The sequence below is a fragment of the Sardina pilchardus genome, chromosome 3 (genome assembly GCF_963854185.1).
Source record: "Sardina pilchardus chromosome 3, fSarPil1.1, whole genome shotgun sequence".
In the NCBI taxonomy this organism is placed as follows: Eukaryota; Metazoa; Chordata; class Actinopteri; order Clupeiformes; family Clupeidae; genus Sardina; species Sardina pilchardus.
In genome coordinates this window covers 3,319,997-3,338,725 of record NC_084996.1, presented here as the reverse complement: position 1 = coordinate 3,338,725, position 18,729 = coordinate 3,319,997, and the positions used below count along the sequence as shown (strand labels likewise).

The window sequence follows — 18,729 nt, the reverse complement described above, 5'->3', positions numbered from 1 at the left end:
GATGAATGCAGTGAGAATCCCAAAAGAAATGGAGAACAAAGCAAAAAAAGAACAATTGCTCTAGGTGACAGAAGAAGCCTTTTCAGAGTACCCTCCAGTAACAAAGCCAACCACATCCAAAGTTTGCAATTGTTCTCTACACTTTTCCAAGTCGTGCTAATGAATATATTTTCCTTCAGTGCTAGAACACTCATGTAATTAAGGTGTTATTGAATTCGTAGAAGAGCCAAATTGCTAAATGAGACTGAGCTGATTGCGAATAAAAACTCATTTGGGTTTTGCCTAATTCCCCTATGTAAGTGAAGCCATTGAGAAATAAAACTGAAAGATTTAATTAAAAAACTTCCACACAATCAATAGAACAATTTGCTATTCTCTAGTCAGTTTGCCTCTTGCCATCATACGTCCTTTTTCTACTAAAAGAATTCACAGATTAATTCACTTTCCATTATATAATTATTGGATTTAGATCAACCGTGATCTTCAGACTAAGTTAAGATCATTAGTCATCGTTCCCCCATCTTTGCGGTCTAAGTCTGGACATTTTAATTCTGCTCTGCTTAATTCTCTCTGTCTGCATTGGACAGACAGGAGGGGAATCTCATTAAAACATAGCTTGTCTTCATCAGTGGCCACCTGTACTACGGCTCTGAGAGGATTGCCAGGGTCCTTATCTCTGTCTCACACAAGTGAGCAGCACAGTAGGACTGTACAGTCAGAGCGACGCATTTTCTGTTTCAGTGAGAGAACAGCATATCCAGGACTGTCTCTTTCTTTTCCTTTTTCTTTCTTTTTTTCCCTTCTTTTTGGCAGAGACAGACTGTGACCAAAGTATCTAATCCCTCACTGAGAAGTCAAGCTGGCGACAAAAATCTTGTTTTTTTTCTTTCCCAGAAGACAAAAAAAAACAGACAAGGGGGAGGAGGATACACAGACGACGACACAGACAAACATGGCGGCAGCAGCAGCGACCGCAGTGGCAGGAGCAGGAGCAGGTGCAGGTGCAGGTGCGTGGTGAGGGCGGGCGGGGTGGGGCGCGGTTAGTGGGAGCATGCCGTTTGGCGCTCATGGTTTGGCTCGGGGCTCGCCATGACAGGTTGGGAAAAAGATCTTCATCCTGCCCACTCGCGGGGTGGGGGGTGTGTGCCTGGGGTGGGGTTGGGGTTGGGGTGGGGTTGGTGGTGGTGGTGGAGGGGAGCTGTGTGGCCAATCAGATTTGCCGGTTTTTCGGACTCGCCCCACCATCCGGCCCACGCACAAAGCTCAACCCACTGGCAACATCCAGCCAAGGGGCGTGAGAGAGGATGGTGTTGCGTAATGGGGTCAGCTGACACTCAGCTGGGCGCTGGCTCATTCTGGACCTTTAGAAGGCCTGGTGGTGATGCGCTCACGGAGGAAAGGGTGGTCATTTTTGTTTATTTTTTATTTTTTTGGGGGGGGGGGGGGGGGGTTGGGCGTGTCAGAGGGGTCGGGTGGGGGAAGGTTGTTGCAGCTCTTACCTCTGGGGTCATACGGCTAATGGTGGCAATGTCATAGCCCGCGGTGATGAAGTTTGGAGCGTAGACCTGCAGCTGAAATTCGCTCAGCCATTGGACAACAGCCTCTGAGCTCTAGAAAGAGAAGATAGGCGGCAGTCTGTCACTGACTCTGTGCGACGCAGCAGAAGGGAGGGAGGAGGGAGGAGGAAGGAGGAGGAGGAGGAGGAGGAGGAGGAGGAGGAGGAGGAGGAGGGTGGGAGGGGGGGTTAGCTTCTGAAGACGGAGTGAGGCGAGCTGTCAGAAGGAACGTCTCACTCCTCCACTGCCCCAGGAGGAGCCAGACCAATGACTCAACCTAATCAGTGACCTCAACGCTCATCTCTCTTTTTCTCTCTCTCTCTCTCTCTCTCTGTCCCCCCTCTCTCTCTGTCTCTCTTTAGCTCTCTCTCTCTCTTTATCCCTCTCTCTCTCCCTCCCTCCCTGTCCACTCTGCTCCACTCTCCGTCAGCTCTCCCTCGGCTCCTCTCTGCCCTGCTCCACTGCTCCGTGTGGACAGCTCCAGACTCTCTGTTAGCTCAGGGGGGCTGAGAAGTACCACACACGAGGCTGTGCTCAGTAAAGGGCAGTGGGGTGTGGGATGGGCCAGTGTGCTGCTGTAAGGGAGTCCAGCTGAGGAGGCCTGCCTGCCTGCCTGCCTGAGAGATCTTTGTTTATTGTGCTAGCCTACAATGCTAAAGTGGTTGCTCCCATTAAATGTACTTTTATTAGTTGTATTAGTATTATTAGATAATAATAATGGGGTTGGGTTTATAGTTTTCTTTTCCCCTTGCTCTGAACCATTCATACGGTGCCTTGACAAGGTGGATGGGATACTGTATAGCAAATCTATTGAGCAACACTATTCCCATCTCTCATGTACACAGCTACTGTGCTGTAAATGCTAACAAGCTAAAAAAGAGTATATGCTAATGAGCCTCTCAACATTCAGCATCCTGCCAAGACCTTTAAGGCTGGCAACAGATGAAAGGCCCTGCCTGCCTGCCTGCTTGCCTGGCTGCCTGGTGAAAGGCCTCTCCTCCAGACGTGGGAGGATGCAGCTCAGAATGCCAACGGAGCCAAGAAACAGACGAGGAGGAGGAGGAGGAGAAGGAGGAAGAGGGAATCTGTGTGTGAGAAAGCGAGAGAGAGAGAGAGAGCGAGAGAGAGAGAAAGAGAGAGAGAGAGAGAGGGAGCCTGGGAGAGGAGTGGCAGATGGTTCTGCTCAGTGGAGCCGGGATCCCAGCGTACGGCCAGCGCACAGCTCCACCGGGCGGCCCTGCTGGGCGCGTTCTGTCCGCGGTGCTGCTGAGTGACCAGAACTAGCTCGCTCGGCCGCCATCACGCTACACCGGGCCATGCAACAGTAAGCATGTTTCAGACACGAGAAGCAGCTGGCAGGTTCCCATCTCAACCAACTACAGGGAGAGGCGGTGATAACTACTTCACACGCTGTGAAGACGCCTATAGGGCAGCATCGTCCAGACCTCATTGGTCAGAACAAGACATTTCTCTGTGTCACCTGTGACCGGTAACATTCCATCACATCACAAAGATATTGGCTGCTAATGTTTGTTAGCTTTCAGCTGTCTGGGTTTAGCTTTGTCAGGTGGACACTCAGAATCACGTGAGAGCAGTTGAGGGGTTTGACCTGTCTTGACCAAACCATGGATCACAGCACCATGCTACCCACGCCAACATCCTGCCGTTATTTGTTTGTGTGCTTGTTCGTTGGGTACTCTTTCGAAAAGAAAATACTCAAAGCAAACTGTGACAAACAACTGAAAGACGATCAAACACGGCAACTGATTCAACAACACAAAGCAGCTGCAATGGAACTCCTGAAGCTTAAAAGAATAGCAAAAACAACAACAACAACACCAACAGGAAATTAACATGCCCAACTTTGAACCACAGGACAGCTGTGTGTGTTTCTCGGTTAGTGAATCTGACAGAAGGGGGAGAGACACAGAGACAGATAGCCAGAGGCTTAGAGAGAAAGAGAGAGAGAACAGAACCGGACAGAGAGAGAGAGAGAGGGAGAAGGAGAGAGAGAAGGAACAAGAGAAGCTTTTTGGAGAGGAAGAGGAGAGGAGACCGCGGAGAGGCGAAGCGAAGCCCACTCACCGAATCGTTGCTGCAGCCGAACGCCCGCAGCACGGACGAGGCCAGCTGGGAGAGGAAGTGTTGGGGCAGCATCCTCAGTGTGCCACCGGAGAGTGTGTGTGTGAGACTTAGTATGCAGGTGTGTGTGTATGTGTGTGTGTGTGTGTGTGTGTGTGTGTGTACACGTGTGTGTGAGTGTGTGTGTGTGCGTGAGCTGGTGAAGCGAGGTAAGGGTAAGGATGGAGAGACTGTGGTCCGTGAGGGAGCCACTTACCTTCGGCTCCGCTGGCCCCTCCCCTTTCCTCGGAGGGCCCGCCTCCCCGTATGGCTGCTCGTGGAGGGGACAGCTCGACACACTCTGACTGCGCGAGGAGGTGCCTACGAGGAACAAGCACGCGTGTTACACAAACACACACACGCGCATACCCACTTACATACACACACTTACACACACACACACACACACACACACACACACACACCTACACATACACACACACACACACACACACACACACACATACTGTACACACACACGCACACATTCACACATTGGCAGACCACAACAAATCACATTCGCTGCCTTGCAACCAACTAGTCCCCTCGACCAATCAAATCAGAGCTACGCTCCCGCCCACACTGATGGCTGCTAGCGTGCCATCTGCCCGTGAGGAACGGCAGCCAAGTCCACCGAGATCCTCAGGGACCGCCGATGATGACACATCTTACATCATGGCGTGTGTGTTCTGTGGTGTAGGTGAGAGAATGTAAGACCAAATCACACACACACACACACACACACACACAGACACACACTTTCTTCTATATGTCTTCCAATCATACTAACCCTTTAAGGTGCCACCTGACGGCTGATCCAGAGACTTGGACTGATCCATCAGGTGCTCCTTGGCCTTTGCGGACTGGGACAGGACCGTTGCCAGAAGCTACAGGTGGCACCACAGGAAAATGTCATCATCATGAACAAGCACATCACATATACACACACAGGCTTTCCTTTGGCGTGAGACATGCCCAAGTGCTTTGCCACACTGATAATATCACAATAGTGAAATAAAAAGCATGTAAAATGAAAGAGACTATTTTAGGCAAAGCCAAATAGCATCCAATAACAAAGTGCTATTCAACTCCCTGAATGAATGACTTTCAGATGGTTAGTGTCTTGCTCTGCTGGTTGAGACAACTGCCTTGTGGTTCACGTAAAGAAATAATATTGAAGATGTAATACTGCACATCCCTCTGAAAGAGTCCAACTGTTTAGTGATTGCTTCATTGCTTTGCATCAAAGCATTTAGGCTAAACTAAACTAGTCATCCGTCTGTTGGTGGTATCAGTAGCCACATTTATATGGACAGGTCTTTTGTCATTCCGATGAAACTATTCCGATTGAAAATGTTGTGCCGTCTGTTGACATGGGATAGCCTATGTTCTATTCCAATCAGGTGTTTTCAAGCGCTTTAGAATCTTTGATCAGAATAGCTGTTGTTGCCTACTTTTCATTGGGAAGATATAGCAGTCAATCCGATTGACCGTCTGTTCATTCGGAATAGGAACGGACTACACCATCTCTTCCATTACCATTAAAATTCTGATTGGATCAGGAGTTTTCATTCCGATTGAAAACATGGTGCTCTCCCTGTCGTCTCAACACAAACTCAAGAGTAACAAGAATAGATCAGCGCAACCTTACTACTGAGCAGTAGGGAAATCCATAGGGTTGACATCCCATACTACTAAACAAGCTTATTACTGTAATACATGAATCTGTTTACTGTTATTTTACCTCTGGTATGTGTGTTTGTGTGTGTGTGTGTGTGTGTGTGTGTGTGTGTGTGTGTGTGTGTGGGTGGGTGTGTGTTTTTGTGTGTGTGTGTGTGTGTGTGTGAGACTCACCTTGACCCCCTCTGCCTGGGCGTGGATGACGTTGGCGCTGCTCGCACTTTGCCCACTGCCAGAGGAACGGGCACTAGCCACGCTGCCCGAGCTACCCACACTACTGCGGTCGCCACCTGGAACAATACAACACATGCACACACACACACACACACACACACACACACACACACACACATTCACATGCACAAACAAACATATTCACACGCACACACACAGGGACGTACACACATACAGGGACATACACACACGCATTCACACAAACACACGTACACACACATACGTAGTCAGTGCTGACAGTCTTTCATTTAACCACAATACACACTCCAAGCCTCATGCTGCATTGCAATGCACTGAAGGTCCACCACACACACACACACACACAAACACACACACACTCACACACACACAAGCCAGGGGCGTGAGTGGTGTGGAAGTGAACAAACCCACGCTCACAAATAAGTGCGCCCACACACTCACACACACACACACACACACTCACACACACACACACACACACTCACACTCACACACACACACACACTCATGCACATCGCTCTTGACTTGCTGACTGATGCAGAAAATGGTTCCGAAAGACAGACAGCGTGATAGACAGATGAGCTAGACGGTGAACGCCTCACGCATCAGTAAGGCTCAGACACTGTATCACATGGCAGAGTGCAGACAGCATGGACATGGCACACACACACACACACACACACACACACACACGCACACACACACGCACACACACCAGGCTGAAGAGGGCAGACTAGGCTTGCGGGCCCAGGCCCAGACACACACGCACACATACAGTACACATACACGAACACACACCAAAGTGGACAAACAGACCCATAACACTGCCTGACTTTCTGACCCTAATGAACTGCTCATCCCCTCCACTGGGAATGCCGGATTTGTGTAAGCGTGTGTGTGTGTGTGTGTGTATGCATGCTCGCACTGTGGCTATTTCTGTGTTTATGGGTCTGTCTGTAGGGGTGTGTGTGTGTGTGTGTGTGTGTGTTGTGTGTGTGTGTGCATTGAGAAGTAGTATGAGTGCGCATTTTGCATGAGTTGGCATGACCTATGTTTTTTTGGTGCACATGTGCTTATGTGATGTTGGACTATAGGGATGTTGTGTGTGTATCTATGTTTGGGTACGTGTGTAGCATCTATGTGTGGGTGTGCATGTGGAGCATGTGTGTGTGCGTGTAGCATCTGTGTGTGGGTCTGTACGTGTAGCATGTGTGTGTGTGTGTGCGTTTTTGTGTGTGCTTGTGTGTGTGTGTGTGTGTGTGTAGCATCTGTGTGTCCACACGCACTGCTGCCGATGGCCATGATGTCTGATGTCAGTGGAAGCCAGCAGGGCTGATGGGAGCTTGGCTGCGACCCCGGCCGCCAGCCGCGAGCCAACGAGCCGGCGAGCGAAACGAGTGAGGTCAGACACGCAGCAGCTGCTCACAGCAGGCCTCGCCGTGGGAGGAGAGGGGGAGGGAGGGAGGGAGGGAGGGAGGAGAGGAGGAAGAGAGGGAGGAGAGGAGGAGAGGAGAAGAAGAGGAAGGAAGGAAGGAGGGAAGGAAGAGGGGGACAGAGGGAGGACAGCGACAGAAGCAGGCTTGGGGTCAAGTGTGTATCTAAAGCACATGGAGGCGGCCCCACTGCGTCAGGGCTCGGACTAATGGCTCTATCGGCCACAAGTCATCTCTAGGCCACAGCCACTGAGAACAGGCTGGGCTGCTGTTTTTTTTATTTTCTAAAGAGGATGAGGGGCCGTGGCTCATCAGAGGCAGTCATTACAGGATGAGTAATCAGACACCACTTAAGTGGCTTATATAACTGCCGACCTCTCCATGTTGTAAAACAAGGCCAATTCTTCAGACACGTTCAAAGACATTCACAGCTCGTACACACACACACACACACATTCAAGGAGCTGCGATTGCTTTAGGCGTGTCCTGATACAGTAGATGTCCTGAGAGATGGAGGACATTTTAGCTGTGCCCCCTGTTCTTATCTTTTACCTGTTACCCCACCCTAGATGTGGCATAGCGATTTAGCATGTACAGCATATGCTTATGGATACATCTTCAACCCAGACCTTCAGACCAAGAGGAAGGGGAGGTGGGGTGGGGTGGGGGCAGATGAGGAGGAGGAGGAGGAGGAAGAGATGGGGGGTGGGCAGGGGGAGCAGGCCTGCTGCCGTTACCTGCCACCGGTTTGCGCAGCACCCAGATCTCCTCACTGCTGCCGCCCTGCTGGCCGCCGCTGGGAGTGGGCGAGCCGTGAGGGCTGGACTCCGAGCCGCGAGAACCTTCAACACAGAAACCAGCGTTAACGCCGCCGGGGGCCCAGTGGCCGCTCACCGCTCAGGCTGCACCCCCTGACGGGCCCATGGATGCCCCCTCCCCGCCCCTCCCCGCCCCGCCCCACCCCTCCGAGGTACGCCACCGCACCCCCGACACCCCATGGGCCTCCCGGAGCACCTCTCCGAGCCTGGGGGCCACTCACGCGTGGCCCACGAGCGAGAGGCACAGAATCTAGGCAGGGCAGCGGAGCTGAGGAGACCCACCAGTCCACCTGGTATATTAATATTCTAATCAAAAATAGAGCGCTTATCTTATCGTATCGCATCTTATCTTATCTTCTTATCCTCAAACATACACACAGAGTCATTCTCTCTCTCACACACACAGTGCATGCCACACACACACACGCACACACACACACACACACACACACACATATATATTGTATATTCACACATATATATATGAGAAACATTGATATACAGTTATACACAAATATAATATGCATGTATATCCACATATACATACAATATATATACCTCAGGGAACAGGTGTGCAAGGAGAGGAAACATATATAATATATACAGATATATTTATATATGTTGGTTATTTTGTTTCAGAGGAGAAATTGCAGTGCATTACAAGTGCATAACCCATCTGGAATCTCAAGGTCAATAGAAACTGGTGGAGAGCATTTTGGGGGTTTATTAATGTGCAAAGATCCCAGCAAAGACAAAGAGTAATGACCAAGCCTTTGTTGATGAAACAGATCTATTTTTTACCTGAAATAGCAACTGTTTTGGAGATGTGTGTATAGATTGCCCTAGTACACCCAGCAGAAGAAATATTGGCCTGAACCTGCAAGGCTTAGATGCCCTCATTATGCTGATTTATGAAGCTTTTGGGCAATCTAGTCAAACAACTTTATCATTCAAACGTCTATCTTCTCCCATCAATGACTGCCTATAAACATTACAGCATATTAACACCTTTATCAAAGCCTCTGATCTTGGTTTCTCCAGACAAGCACTGTTGACATGATTCACTGATGTCAATTCGTATCGGCTTTCCAACAGGAAATTAGAATTCTATATTACTCTCTCAGTTTACAATAAATGAGGAAAAATAAATGTTATGAACTTAACTAAATAGTCATACATTAATCTGCCGATGAGTGACAGCACCAATCTACCACCATGTAAATAAGAAATGCTAGAGCTTCTGTGAAGACGTTAAGTGATTGAAGTTCCTTCAGTGATTTAAAGCGTTCTGTTCTTTGTCCTTCAGACGTGCGACAGTGTACTCAGGTGATACTGAAGACCTGAGCACTTTCAGCGAGCAGGAAACAAAAGACTTAGGCTATAAAAACAGGCAGCAGTCAGCAGTATAACTAATTTTGAGTATTGTCCAGGCAGCAAGAGCTACGGGATTGATGCTTCAGTGACAAAGAGAAAAGCGGCAGGCAAAGCCAGTCCGAAGCGCAACTTCCAGATTGCACGCGACCATTTGTCACTGTCAGCACTGGAGTCAAGTGCAAGTCGGCTTAAATTTGAAGAACTGCACAAGGCCCCGGGATTAAAGAGACACAAAGCAAGACAGATTTATGAGAGGAATAGATTAGAGGAAAGACACACATACACACACACACACACACACACACACACACACACACACACACACACACACACACACACACACACACGTTCACAAGAGACGCGGCGTACAGAGACACTGGAGGACTTGATGCATTCACACACTGATGGGAGATGTCACAGGAGCTGCACTTCCTGGATCGTTAGCGGGCAAATATGGCCATGCATTCTGTCAGTCAATCTGGTTTGGAGAGAGGATTGGACAGCAGCAAAACTGTGGGAGGGAGCACCTCACATACAGTACGAGCGAATAATACAGCAGAGAGAGGGAGAGAGGGAGGCAGCGGCCAGTAGTGGACACAAGTACAGAGGGAGACAAACAATAAACAAAACAACAAAACAAAAAATCCTTTCAGAATATAAACAGAGCCCAATCGGTTCTCCCCTTTTCCAGCCTTAAGGACACTACTCAAGTGGGTCTCTGTTTTCCTGTTCTCTGGTCTGTGTTCTGATGGGACAGACTTGGTATTTGAAACTAGCATGGCTATCTACTGTATTTGTCAAACAAACGGATAGAGAATAACTCCTGTTAGGCACATATTGAGTTTGTTAGAAAAACAAAACTACTGGGGACCGCTCTAAGAATTGAATAAAAGAGACAACGCAAAAAAAGGCAAACACACAAACAACCATATAATTAATAAGCAAAAAAAAATAAGCTTATTCAAAAAGCTCAAAGGAATGTCTGTTTTGCCACACCAGTGCACCACAGTAATCTTGTGAAATGATGAAGTGATCTGACGAATAAATCCAAATTTATTGACATAAAGACCATTCCCTCAAGCTTAGTGAATAATAATAATAATAGTAATAATAATAATGAATAATAATAATAATAATAATTTTGAAGCAGTGGAGGCAGTATTGGGGGCCTGTACCTTGTCCACAGGGCAGATCTCCTGAGGTGCTCTCAGACCTGTTATAGCCAAAGGAAGTGAAAAGGGGCTGATGGGATTGATGATGGTTGGGCGGAGGTGGAGGAGGCGGCAGGATATGATACTGATGGCACGACTCGCCGTTGACCACGGCTGCCGGGGCGCTGGCTGGCGCGCTCAGCTGTATCTTTTGATACTGTTGGGTATTAATGACTGTGCTCCATGAACCTAGATACGACAACGACAACAACAACGACGACAACAACAACAAACGACAAGCGACGAGAAGGACAACACAACAGAAAGGGGACAAGGAAGAAAAGAAGAAAGGAAAAAAGGAAAAGAAAAACAAAAAGAACATGTAAGAGAAGACAAACATAAAATCACAAAAATTAAGAAAACAGAAACACAAAAAAAACAAACAAACAAAGCGTTCAGAAAGGGTTAAATGAATGAAACATAAGTAAGTCAACATAACACAACACAAGTCAACGTAAAATTACGGAGGGAAATTAAAAGTGTTAAAAAAACCAAATCAGCTGCCCTCTGATTCTGTTCTATTATTCTCTCTCCCTTCACCCAAAATATCCTATTATTAATCAATTAATCATTAATCAATAATGTTGCATAATATACATATGCATGCTCACTGTATCATCTATGACATGAGTGGATGAACACACACATATATATATGTGCGTCCACTTACATTTACATATATATATATTTATACAAAATGAATGGGGCAGATGTGAATGGCTGGCTATCTTGCATGTATTTAATGGAATATTCATCACGTCCCCTCTGTGCTCTCTACGCAGTGGGATACGTGATGGACACCTGATGGGAGGTCCAGACACAGACCTCTCCATTTCTCTCCCGCATTATGCAGTTGCCATGCACTCTCACATTCCCAGCGTGTGAGTGTGTGTGTGTGTGTGTGTGTGTGTGTGTGTGTGTGTGTGTGTGTGTGTGTGTGTGTGTGTGTGTGTGTGTGTGTGTATTCCTCTCTGCGTACATGTGTGTGTGTGCCTGTGTTAGAGAGTAAGTGTCTGTGAGAGAGTTGTCTTTTTTTCTCATGGCCTACTGTAAGTGTGCTGAGCGATGACTCACACAGCCCTGTAGGAAGGCCGTGTGGATAAAAGCCAGTCATCTCTCAGCCTGGTTAGACTCCGCCGCGCTTCAGCGGTAAAGTACCTACAGCACAGCGGACATCCACCACTGCTGCCTCTGAGACATGACATGAGCGTGGGTCTACACACTCTACTCCACTGGCTTCACCTCCACGCACATGTGGAGTGTGTGTGTGTGTGTGTGTGTGTGTGTGTAAGTGCACTATATGACGGTGTGTTAATTCTACATAGAGTGAGCAACAGATGGGAGGAGGGTGAGTGTGGGTTAAGTGACTGCTGTGAGAAGCGAGCACATATAACACACACACACACACACACACACATTCACAATCACAACCACAGACTCAAACATGGCCTTGCAAACTCACACACACACACACACACACACACACACTCTTGCACACACACACACTGACACACACAGAGGAGGCTCTGCCAGACTGAAGCATGAGATATATACAGTCGTACACAGATGATAACACTGAAAAATCCCCCACTCTAGCCACCTTAAAAGCAAACGAGTGAAGCGACAGCGCTGGGCATGCTCGTGGTTGCAGCTGTATTTGGGGCGCTTCCTCTAGAGCGTGCGTCCTTTTCACGGCTGAGCTAAAAGAGCCCCTGTGAGTCATCTGACCCCTCAGGTCTGTCTGAGTGGAATCAGGGTAGAGAGGGAGGTGGAGGAGGAGGAGGAGGAGGAGGAGGAGGGCCAGCAATCCTCTTCAGGCACTGTGCTGCTTAGAAAGCATCTCTCTCTCTCCCTTTCTCTTTCTTTCTTTCTTTCTCTCTCTCTCTCTCGCGCGTGCTTTTCCTTGGCAGGAGAGGAACAGGGTTCTCTCTCTCTCTCTGAATGGCTGTTTTTTCTCTCTCGTCCCTCTCTGCCTCCCTTTATTCTCTCTCCAGCCGGCGGAGATTCTGAGCACGTCGGCTGTCCGTCTCCAGGCTTGGCGTCGCCGCCGAGGGCTTGGGAGCGCTCTCGATCGCTGTCGTCTCCTCCGCGAGAGTCTGACAAGCGGGAAGTGTGTGGCTGTCTGCCACCTGCTCATTACTGTCACCTGGCATTACGCAAACACACACACACACACACACACACACACACACGTACATCCGCACACACACACACACACACACACACACACACACACACACCCATACGTGCAGATGCTCACTGACATTCATGCAAACACACACACTGACTTTTGTTTTGTCTCTTTCTTTACATTCAGCATCTCCATGACTTTTGATTTATGGCCCATCGTAACTTGTCCCGTCATAACTCAACTTCTCAGAACGCAGCAGAATCTGGCTACCCTGCCCTGCTAAAAGTCAGACGTCTGTCTCGTATCCCCCTTGAAAAATCTTCCTTTGCGTAAATGGCAAATAACTGGTGGTGGTTGCACAACACGCTGCATAACGTAAAAGGAAATTAATTACTATTTCAGAACGACAACAATAATCAAGCCAAATGTTTTGCCTCAGAGTTTCATTAAATTAGCCATTGTTTTCTAATCAAATAATTCTGATCTTAAAAATACACACTGAACAGATGGGTCTTCTTCTTCAGATGACGTCCTCTACCGAACGCCATCTGTAATGGGCAAAGCTAGCCGCAGATGTTGTGATTGGCAGCGCCGCTTTGTGCTGGCCTGAAGTGGTGAGTCAGTGCGAGTAATTGTGTCACGCTGAATCGCAGCGTTTCCCAGACTCGCCCCGATCCTGCCAGCCTCCTCTCGGCATCAGTGCAAAATCCAGTCAGCTGTGCTCGACGGTCACGTGACGCAAACATACATTAGCAAGGAGCCAGGATTTGGCAGTGGCCGTCATGGAGGTTGTCATGGTAACACCGTTGGGAAAAGCTGGACTGTGCGTATGTGTGTGTGTGTGTGTGTGTGTGTGTTCTAGATCTGGCTGTCAATGGCTGCTGTTGCCCCAGTAGAGAGCAGACAAGAGGCACACACACACACACACACACACATACATACACACAGAAACACATTGTGTGAATGGTGGGACTGATGCATTGATCACCAGCAGAGGGCGACCTTTCAACCTTACTGAGGGATCTCTTAGCTGTCTAAAAGCCCAGAAGATTGATCGGACAGAAGACTACTGACACATAGAGAATCCCAGGAACATGTGTGCCCTATGTATCAGAGTCTTGATAGCACTACCGTTCCTCAAGTGACTGCGGTAAGTGCAAACACATCTGGAGACAATTTTGATGAGCATCTCAACCACACGCAAACTGCGATCACCGTGTTTCCGCTAGCTTCAGCACAGGTTCGTTCAAGCGTCTTGGTCCTTCTGGAAAATTCCATGAACATACAAATACACCTGCACAGGAGAGAGAGATCCATTGCATGTGTCTATATACACCTTCCCCGTTCTACATGACCTATCCTTTCCCTGTGGTCTCAGGGAGAGATTTCCTCCTGCACTTCCCCTTAGAGCTAAACTCACCTGCGTCCCTAGCCCACAACAGACACCATGTACCTGTTCTCTTGCTGATCACCTCCACCAGGGTAGAGGGGAAATAGCCCACTCTGTCATTTCCTGTTCGGTTGTCATGGATACAGCCCTTCCACCGGCCATCCACGTGTTGTTCCAGCACCTTCGATCGGACAAAGAACATCTCGTCAGACACACTTTTAGGGGAGCATTTCCCTACACACAAACACTGCCTTCCAATTACCTACTTCCTAGTTCTATACCTTTGTCATTGAGGATGTAGGACAAATAAACTATATGCACACATTATGTAAACCCCTCAAGGCTGTATTAACAGTCTAAAGAATAAATCCATGGATTACAGCACCATCTACAGATGAAAATGTATAAAAGCACAAAGAAAAAAACAACCCTGCTATCAGTATCACTGTGATTTGATTAGAAGTAATGCTTTGTAGTCACTTACTGTAGTAGAGGGAGGACTTATATATAATAAGATAGAAATGATACCAACTAGAGATTACAACTCTGAGTTCTCATATGACGCTGTGTGCTCAACATGACTCATTAATGGTACTGTAGAGGGGGGGTGAGGAGTCTCACGGTAATGACGTCTCCGGCTTTGATGTTGAGGCTGGTCAGGTCGTAATTGTTACAGTAGTCCTGCAGAGCTCTGACCTGCAGTGCTGCTGAGGCATCTGGAGACACACACGTGCACGCACACGTGTACACACACACAGACACACACACACACACACACACACACACACACACACACACACACACACACAAGCGCGCGCGCGCACACACACACACACACACACACACGCAGACACAGACCCAGACACAGACACACAGACACACACAGACACACACACACCCACAGAGACAAACACACACACAAAGAAATACAACTCTGAGGGCACAGTTTAAACATACAAGTAATTTAGCTTAAGAATCAGTCAGGTTTTAATCAAACTTTGAATAAAAAAAACAAAAACAAAAATAGCTCAATCCATACACTCACACACACCCACACACACATACTCTCTCTCTCACACACACACACACACACACTCTGTCTCTCTCTCTCTCTCTCACACACACACTCACAGTCACACAGTCATACACACACACACACACACACACACACACCAAAACCCAATTATCCCCAGTCTTCCCTTTTCCGTCACTGACCTTCCACCCCATCTCCCCCTGGCTCCAGCATCTCACCTCGGAGCATCTGTTTGATCTCGCGGCTGGCCTGCGTGGCTGTGAACTGGTACACGATGTCCAGTGCCGTCTGGCTGTACGTGTTCCTCACAGACGCATTGATGCCACTCTGAGAGAGAGACAGAGAGAGAGAGAGAGAGAGAGAGAGAGACAGACAGACGAGTGCAGAGGAGGAGAGACAGAGAGGGGGAGGAGGAGCAGACCAAAGTTCAAACGACTGGAGTCCACGGCTAAGTAAGGGTGCATCGTTGTGAAACCAAACACGCTCCAAGTTCCCTTTTGTGCTTGGAAGGAGGGCGACTCGTGACCCAAGTCAAGCACTAGCACCAAGGAAGCAGATGGGAAGCCCTGTCTCTGCTCTTGTTCACTAAGTGCAGGGCCACGCGCAGGCCTCTCCTAGCAAACGCATGGCACATGTGAGAGAGAGAGGGCCAAGCTGTAGAGGAAAGATGGCGGAATAGAGATAGCGACATTAACATCGGGCTGATTGATACGACTGACTGCAGTGTACCGATCCAGAGGGCCCGGACTCCCACGGGACTGAAAAGTGTGTGGCATTGCTCAGGACTCATTTTAATTGCAGGTGTGGCAGGGTAGGTGTGTGTCAGAGAAAGACACGACTTGCATTAAAAAATATGAATGCATATAGAAAAAATCAAATTCAAAAGTAGAGTTTTGCTGCCTTAAACAACAGAATGTTACTCATGTTTTCATGAGGGCAGCAAAAAAAACACCCATATTTTTACATACGCAAACACATGGTTAGTGGTTTTCAGGCACAACCGATTCTAATGGAAGTTGACAGGAACGGGACTGAAAACTCCATCCAGTGTAAACGTCAGGTCGGGAGCGAGTCGGAGCATGAAAGATGCATGAGGGAGTTGGACAAAAACATTTCCACGGATTTGCAGGAGACGCCGGCGGGAGCGGGACGCTGGTCTTGTGGGAGCTGAGACCCCTACACTGATCTAGCTCTGGATCTGGAGTCAGTTCCCCAGAGAGTCTCTCCCTGCTGCTCAGAGCCTGGGCTTCTGCTGAGAGTGTGAAAAGCATCCGAGAGAAGAGGCAGGCTGTGCGAGGAGGAGGAGGAGGAGGAGGAGGAGGAGAAATCAGTTTAAAACGAGTGCATTTCACAACCCTACAGGTGCCATCCCCAACAGGGACCGCGCTACTGCTCACGGAAGACTCCACACAACCAAAAACACATGCGCGTGAAAACCTCCAGCTCTAAAGACTTCTATTTTGAGAACACTTAGGCACTGTAAATCAATTCAAGTAGACCCTAAAAAATTAAATTATAAACAGTCCAAATGACCATAAATGGGACTCTTTGACTGCTATGGTCACAACTGGACATTGACTGTGATACCAATGCTCTTGGCCTGTGGTCAGTAGTGTAAACTATACTCACATCAAGGAGGAGTCGCACCACGTCGGTTTTCCCACAAAGGGCAGCCTCGTGGAGGGCCGTGCCCGCTTTGGTCTGCCTGTTTATGTCGATGCCAGCCTGGATCAGCAGTCTGTTAATGGGCACACACATGACAGAGGGGTTGGAAAAAAGAAGAACACGTTACATTGATTTAGCGCTTTTCTAGACACTCATAGAGCTTCACAGCGAAGGGGGAAGCTCACTAACCACCACCAATGTGTAGCACTCACCTGGGCGCAGCCATTATGCATCACACCTCAAGCAATGGCATTAGATGACCTAATAAGGGCTGTCCACACCAGGAAATGATAACTGTCTTTGTGTTGATGAATGTGATGGCTAACATTGGATGGATTCTGATTGGCTGTCAGCTTTTTATCGTGCTCAAAATCGCTCTGAAAGTGATCCCCAGCGATATCGTTCCTCATGTCATTATAGTTATAGTTTATGTGTGGACGTCGTCATTATGAGCTAGGACAATATTTTTTTGCTGTTATCGCTATAGCTAATAGCAAAGTAATAGCGAAGTAAATGGTAAATGGAGGTAGATAATGAGGGATTTATAAGTGAATTATTCAGTGTCTCTATATTCCATGTCTGCATGAACTGCAGTGTGAGCAGTTTAACTCTGTGACAGTATAACTCTGTGATGCTCTGGAGGTAACATCATCACCCTACAGCAGAGATCCTTGATAACTAACCCTCTCACTACAATCAGGTTCAGGATTTCCAAGGTTCTATGTCATGCATATCCATCACCTGTGGGTGGCAGCACTGAGGCCTCAACCAGGTACTGTCACACCATCCATTCAGATCTATCTAAATAGTACACTACTAGTACATCACTCACTACCGGCCTCTTCAGCCTGTCTGTCCAGCCTGGTCACCTCACAACACAACACACACTCTTAGCACTTTGAGAGCAACTGAGCGACTGGCTCTAAACTGAATTCAGAGCCGAAACTGGGTGAGAGGAGAGAAGATGAAAGGGGAAGGAGGAAGAGGAGGAAGAGGAGGAAGATGGAGATGAGGGGGGGAGAGGAGAAAGGTAGCTAAAATAGTTTTAGTGCTATTCAAGGGTGATATGGGGATGAAACTGTCTTCTCCAACCTATAGCCTTAGAGGCCAATATGCACAGTACATGGACTTGTCACGCACACGTGTCATGTTCCTGTTACGCACACACACACACACACACACACACACACACATATGTGCACACACACGCATGCACGCACACATGCACGCACACATTCTCACACACACATACACACACAAAGCAAAGAAAATGAGCAAATCAAAGGTTTTGGTCGTAATGCTGCACATCCATCTGTGTCAGCAGCAGCAGCAGCAGCAGCACTAGTGCACCTCGCAGAGCAGGCAGGTACAGTAGGTGACATGTGACAGCAGCAGCCCCTGTGCTCTTATGAGAGTGAGCAGCCCCTGTGCTCTTATGAGAGTGTGCAGCCCCTGTGCTCTTATGAGAGTGAGCAGCCCCTGTGCTCTTATGAGAGTGTGCAGCCCCTGTGCTCTTATGAGAGTGTGCAGCCCCTGTGCTCTTATGAGAGTGAGCAGCCCCTGTGCTCTTATGAGAGTGTGCAGCCCCTGTGCTCTTATGAGAGTGTGCAGCCCCTGTGCTCTTATGAGAGTGAGCAGCCCCTGTGCTCTTATGAGAGTGTGCAGCCCCTGTGCTCTTATGAGAGTGAGCAGCCCCTGTGTGTGCAGCCCCTGTGCTCTTATGAGAGTGTGCAGCCCCTGTGCTCTTATGAGAGTGAGCAGCCCCTGTGCTCTTATGAGAGTGAGCAGCCCCTGTGCTCTTATGAGAGTGAGCAGCCCCTGTGCTCTAATGAGAGTGTGCAGCCCCTGTGCTCTTATGAGAGTGAGCAGCCCCTGTGCTCTTATGAGAGTGAGCAGCCCCTGTGCTCTTATGAGAGTGAGCAGCCCCTGTGCTCTTATGAGAGTGTGCAGCCCCTGTGCTCTTATGAGAGTGTGCAGCCCCTGTGCTCTTATGAGAGTGTGCAGCCCCTGTGCTCTTATGAGAGTGAGCAGCCCCTGTGCTCTTATGAGAGTGTGCAGCCAGCGGGGAGCAGGAGAGGGGGGTCACCGACCAGCACAGCTCCAA

General features: G+C 48.5%; 1 protein-coding gene across 1 annotated transcript in view; it reads right to left on the bottom strand.

Moving 5' to 3' along the window:
* Positions 1–18,729, bottom strand: part of caskin1 (CASK interacting protein 1) — a gene marked incomplete in the record, with an annotated part of 112,375 nt that overhangs the window by 5,545 nt on the left and 88,101 nt on the right. Inside the window, 9 exon segments of the mRNA XM_062533339.1 lie at positions 3,895–3,998; positions 4,468–4,564; positions 5,532–5,647; positions 7,741–7,845; positions 10,371–10,595; positions 13,991–14,108; positions 14,549–14,643; positions 15,143–15,287; positions 16,590–16,698. Coding sequence (XP_062389323.1) covers positions 3,895–3,998; positions 4,468–4,564; positions 5,532–5,647; positions 7,741–7,845; positions 10,371–10,595; positions 13,991–14,108; positions 14,549–14,643; positions 15,143–15,287; positions 16,590–16,698 — 1,114 coding nt within the window.